We start from the raw sequence: 6,217 nt of genomic DNA, 5'->3' as shown, positions 1-6,217 counted from the left end.
TGGGGAAGTTTCTATGGGAACTAGGAGAGTTATTTACCCAAACCCCACCGAAACTGTGTCTAATGCGAACGCAGAGCACTGATGTTGGAATTTGGTCGCGAAAACAACAAAACTAATAGGTGGGTCCCGCCTGTTAGGCCAACGTGGCAAAAACTAATCCAAGTCAATGTTTGACCCGCTGAGGTGGACCGGGGACCCACCAGTCAGCCACTCATCATCTTGCTCCTTTTATCTTCTTCTTCCTCCTCTCTTACTCTGCCCTGCGCCGTCTGGTCCAGAGCAAAGGCAAGCACACGGGCATGTTGACGAGAGATGGCCTTCGAAGGACAGGGAGGAGGCGTGAAGGGCCCGCCAGCGGTAAGGTGCTAGGGTGGCCAGTAGCGTTGACGTTGGTGAGTTGGGCAGTGGTAGAGCTCGGGCTTGCGCGAGCGCCGAGTTACAGCTTGCAAGTGAGCGAGCTAAGCCACTAGATGGCCTTAGGGAGCTCCAGGATCTCAGTACAGTGCTCAGGTATGATCAATTCGTGCTCAAATGACGGTGGCTGAGATGCACGACGGCCGGAGCTCTTGGGCATGGCGGAGGAATTAGTTACAGAGCGAAATCGACAACGACAGAAAGGGTTAGAAGGAGAGGGGCTCATGGTGATTCAGTTGAGCAGGCCAGCGAGGTCGGGGGTGCTCTGAAGGTGGTGAATTCAACGGCGATGACCGCCAGCTCGAGGTTGAAGACGCGGTCAATTCGGTCGTTGTGCGGCCTCTCATCTCTTGTTCGTCGTTGAGGATGACCAGCGTGAGGAGGCAAAGCTCTGGGACACTGTGTCTCGGCGAAACTATGGCGATGGCCACGCTGGTGCGCAGCGGCGTCGACTACTAGCTCTCGGACGGCAGCGGGGAAGGGACTGGAGGGTGGGAGCGAGCTCTAGACGAAGGGAAAAGGAAGAGGAAGATCTGGACGTCGAGCTAGGAGGCCTAGCTTGAGCAAGGGCTCGGCTGCCATGGCCATGGACCTCTTAGTTCGCAAGGGCACGGCCGCTCACAAGCTGCTCGGCGCAATGCTCCATAAGAATAGAGATGGAATGAAGATGACCATGTAGTCAATGACCGGCGGGGCCCACATATCATCTGCCACTTCAGCCGGTCAAAGCTTTTTTTTGCTTGGTCTTTGCCACGTCGGACCGGCAGGTGAGACCCACCTATCGGTTTTGCTATTTTCGCGACCAAATTCCAGCATCAATGCTCTGCGTTACGCATTAGGCGTTCGGCGGTTTTTTGTGCCCTGGTTTAAATCTACTACTAAGTTGTTACCCCAATTATGGTGGTTTGGGGTAAATAACTCGAACTAGAGAAATAAACTTCCCCTAATTTTTACAAACAACCCTGTGAAAGCACTTTTACGAGAGTTTTTTTACAGTAGTTATTGGAGACAGTAGGCCAATTCATTTCAGCTTAATTCCACCACTTTTATTGACATTCTCCTGCCAAACCTAAAAATAAATAAAGTATTGCTGCAAAATACTTGTCCTTTTTCATGTACTCCCTCCGTTTTTATTTAGTCCGCATATTAGCTTTGGTCAAAATCAAGCTTTGTAAATTTTGATTAAGTTTATAAACAAAAATATTAATATATACAATAAAAAATCAATACCACTAGATTCATTATTGAATGTACTTTCACATCATATAGATTTGTTATGGTAAATGTTTATATATTGTTCTATAAATTTGGTCAAACTTTATAAAGTTTGACTTCGGTCAAACCTAATATGCAGACTAAATAAAAACAGAGGGAGTACAAGCGCCAAGCATATCTGATCCCCTCTCAAAGTCAACAAATCGACCTACACCACCTCAAGATCCCCGGCCAGCCATGGGCGTCCTCTCGGCGGTGGCGGACGCTGTAGTCGTCCTATTCTCGCTCACCATCGCAATGGCGGCCCCGCTGATCGGCGCGCAGTCCGTCCTCCCGCCACACCTATACCCGGCGCCGTTGCGGGACTTCAAGCGGTGGTACGCCGCCGAGTTCGACGACTACCTCATGGCCCAGCCGCCGGCCTTCCTCCTCGGCATCTTCTGGCTCGAGATCGCCTTCCTCTGGCCACTCTCCGTCGCCACCATCTACGGCGTCCTCGCCCGCCGCCGCTGGGGCGCCACCACCTCCCTCATGGCCGGCGTCTCCACCCTCACCTCCATGGTAACTTAAGCTCTCGCGCCCTCCCAGCTCTATCCTTTTCCCACGATTTACTGAGAATACGTGCGGCCTCTGCTTCGGGTCTGCAAGACGCAGAGGCCAACTCCGTGGATCCATCGATGCGTAACTCCTTTATCAACTTCAGTCAGTGAGTAGGGGATTACTTCTCAGTTCTCATTGAACATATCAACACCTCAAGTTATTTTGAGTGTCATCAACTTCAGTCACTAGCACACAATCACTCTTGTGGTGGTTAACCTTTATCTCCATTCGACCGATTGTCTCGACTCTGTTTCTAACAGCGGTTGCAATTATTTCAGTCTGCAATACTTGGTGAGATGCTGGGCTCAGGAAGGGCAACGCCGAGGCTGCTTCAGCTGTATGCTCCATACCTTGTGTTTGCCGTCATTGCAATTTTGCGCGGCCTCTGCTCATGCTCGGCGCCGCCTTCCCCTGCATCTTCTGCTCGGAAGAAGAGGGTCTAGATTGAATTTGCATTTCCGATGCTTTCTGAAGATATTCAAGTGTCACAAGATGTACCAAGATATGTTGAACAGATGTACCGTCCAGCATATCATTCCAACGACTATGTTTAGTGTGATTATAACCCTAGATATCACTCTCGCAATCTAACAGAGCTACTGCAGTTTCAGTATGCAGGCAATCTAGTCTAGTGACACTCAATGCCAACTCAATATTATTTTTCCAGTTGGACCTCAAAAGGCTGAAGCTAATCTGCGCCAGAACCGCAAATATTTTCTCAACTAAACTGGCAAACGTCTGACGAAGCACTTCAGGGATTCAGATCAACCAACAGATAAATTGATGAATTTGTAAAATTTCCTGGTACCATCATCAAGCAGCTCATAACTACTCCCTCCGTCCCATAATACAGGAGTAGATTTTTGTGTCCTAGCTGAAAATGGCAATGCGTTGCAAATACGATAAAGAAAGAACCATGTGATGGATTATGGATGGGCTTAGGCCCATATAAGACAATAATTCCTAGTTAATCTCTAAGGCCCATGCATGTGTACGGCAAGTGGTGGGAAGTGTGGGAAGTTTAGTCCCATACTGCTACAGTAAGAAGAGTGATACCTTTTTATAAGGGCTGCTCTACCACTTGCTATTGGGAGCTTGGGAATAGGAGCTGTACACGCGCGCTCCTCCTCCGCCGCCGCCCGCCTCGCCTCGTCATGACGCGCGCGCGCCGCGGGTTGCGGGAATGAGCCGAGCCGAAGCTTATGGCTTTTCGCGGACTCGGTCGTGGGCCAGGCCCAGGCCCATCTACCTGACGGCCTATATAAGAAGGCGCTGGCCAGTCGAGTGAACCCTAACTCAGTTCACTCACTCCCTCTCGTACAACCCTAGCCGTCATCTACTGTTCCTCTCTCTGTGCTGCTTTCGGCGATCCCATCCCGGCGACCGCGTGCACGGTTGGTCGGGAGAGCAGGTGCCTCCGGAATCCTGTCGTTCGAGATCCTGCCCGGGAGAACGACAATAAGGTTTTTGGGGAGCGTCTCGACGCGACTGCTCCCGATCCGTCCCCAACTCCGTTCGCCTCTGCTTCCACTACTTCCTCTGCATCGACACCATGGCCGACGACGCCGCCGCTAAGAAGAAGGCCACGGACGACGCCGAGGCTGCTGCTGCCGCCGCCGCGTTGGCCTGGCCAACCGAAGGGTATGATCTGTTCATCCCTCGTTTACTCGTATATGTGCTGCTCATAGAAGGTTCGATTCTATGTTCTGTACGTGCTAGTATGCTTAGGTATTGCTATGGGATGCATACCTTTTATGCCATGCTTACTGTTTACTCATGGATTAGATTAGTTGGAAAAGTGCTAATATTTCCAACAATCCAAAAACCTTATTTTAGGCACTTTTCGACTCATGGCTTCGCCGCTACTCTGAAACCGGAAAAGTTTACTGGAACGCATTTTAAGCGTTGGCAGACGAGGACCACCTTGTGGCTCACAGCAATGAACGTGTTCTGGGTTAGTGGTGTGTCTCCCACGGTAGCGATTGCTCCTGAACAGGAGAATGCGTTTAGGGAGGCAACCACCATCTTTCTGGGAGCCGTTCTTACTATGATCGGAGACAAGCTTGTGGACGCATATCTCCATATGCGCGTTGCCAAGAATTTGTGGGATGCGCTCGAAGCTAAGTTCGGCGCAACCGATGCTGGAAGCGAGTTGTATGCTATGGAGCAGTTCCATGATTACAAAATGGTTGATAACCGTTCTGTATTGGACCAGGCCCATGAGATACAATGCATCGCTAAGGAGCTAGAGCTCCTGAAGTGTGAGTTACCGCATAAGTTTGTCGCGGGTTGCATTATTGCAAAACTCCCTCCTGGATGAAGGAACTTTGCTACTTCTCTCAAGCACTTGAGACGTGAATTCTCTGTTGAGGATGTCATCGGTCATCTCAGTGTTGAGCAGAACTCGAGAGCAAAGAACTCACACGTGAAAGGGGCAGAGGGTTCTTCTAGCGCCAATGTGGTGCAGAAGTACTTCCACAAGTTCAAGGGAAAGAACTCTGTCCAGCAGAATACTACCTTTAAGAAGAAGGGTAAGAAGAAAGACAAAAAGAGAGATGGCTTCTTTACTTGTGGTTCAGATGAACATTGGGCAAACAAGTGCCCAAACAAGTATAAGAAGCCAACACAGGACTCCAAGTCTGTGAATGTCACTCTGAGCAACAATGATGCGGCATCTGGGTATGCTAATCTGTTTACCATACTTTCAGTTTGCCAGTCCACCGATTGGTGGGTTGACACTGGGGCCAATATTCATGTGTGTGCTGATGTGTCTTTGTTTTCTTCCTACCAGGTCGCACGAGATTGTTCCGTCCTGATGGGGAATGGCTCGCATGCTTCTGTTCATGGTGTTGGCACGGTAGATCTGAAGTTTACTTCGGGAAAGATCGTGCAACTGAAGAACGTGCAGCATGTCCCCGCCATAAAGAAGAATCTCGTTAGTGGTTCCCTTCTATGTAAAGAAGGGTTTAAGTTAGTATTTGAGTCTAACAAAGTAGTCGTATCTCGGTATGGACTATTTGTTGGAAAAGGGTATGATTGTGGTGGTTTGTTCCGCCTTTCCCTGGAGGATTTCTGTAATAAAGTCGTGAACCAAATTCATTCTAATGTGAACGAATCTGAGGTTTGGCATTCACGTCTTTGTCACATAAATTTCGGTTGTATACCGCGGCTAGCTAAGATGAATCTAATCCCGAGTTTCACCTTAGCCAAAGGCTCTAAGTGCCATGCGTGTGTGCAAGCAAAGCAACCTCATAAGCTTCACAAGCCTGCGAAGGAGAGACACCTGGCACCACTAGAGCTCATACATTCAGATCTCTGTGAGATGAATGGTGTGTTAACTAAATGTGGAAAGAAATACTTTATGACTTTGATTGATGATTCCACTAGATTCTGTTATCTGTATTTGTTAAACACAAAGGATGAGGCTCTACACTACTTTAAAATCTATAAGGCTGAAGTTGAGAACCAACTTGAGAAGAAAATTAAACGAGTCCGGTCTGATCGTGGTGGAGAGTACTTTTCTAGTGATTTCGATTTATTCTGTGCGGAACATGGTATTATTCATGAGAGGACGCCTCCCTATTCACCCCAGTCAAATGGGATTGCCGAACGGAAAAACCGTACTCTAACAGATTTGGCTAACGCCATGTTAGATACATCGGGTTTATTCAAGGCATGGTGGAGGGAGGCTGTATTGACATCATGTCATGTCTTGAATAAAGTTCCTGCGAAGGATAATGAGACTACTCCCTATGAGCAATGGGAGAAGAAAAGAACTACACTCTCTTACCTGCACACTTGGGGCTGTTTGGCGAAAGTCAACGTGCCGATAATCAAAAAGCGCAAGTTGGGACCAAAGACCGTGGACTGTGTTTTTCTTGGCTATGACAAGCATAGCGTTGGCTATAGATTTCTAGTGATGAAATCTGAGGTACCTGACCAAAAGGTCGGTACAATTATAGAGTCTAGGGATGCTACATTCTTTGAG

At 48.6% G+C, this 6,217-nt stretch overlaps 1 protein-coding gene across 1 annotated transcript; it reads left to right on the top strand.

The window, feature by feature from the left end:
• The first annotated feature begins 1,822 nt into the window (after positions 1–1,822).
• Positions 1,823–2,801, top strand: LOC119298168 (sigma intracellular receptor 2-like). The gene is made up of 2 exons (XM_037575671.1): positions 1,823–2,190; positions 2,508–2,801. The coding sequence occupies exons 1-2, from the start codon at positions 1,867–1,869 to the stop codon at positions 2,670–2,672; spliced, it is 489 nt and encodes a 162-aa protein (XP_037431568.1). The 5' UTR covers positions 1,823–1,866; the 3' UTR covers positions 2,673–2,801.
• Positions 2,802–6,217: the final 3,416 nt, after the last annotated feature.

Source organism: Triticum dicoccoides, chromosome 5A, assembly GCF_002162155.2.
Source record: "Triticum dicoccoides isolate Atlit2015 ecotype Zavitan chromosome 5A, WEW_v2.0, whole genome shotgun sequence".
Classification (NCBI taxonomy): domain Eukaryota; kingdom Viridiplantae; phylum Streptophyta; class Magnoliopsida; order Poales; family Poaceae; genus Triticum; species Triticum dicoccoides.
Note: the sequence above shows the minus strand (reverse complement) of the source record. Positions and strands in the feature narration are given on the sequence as shown.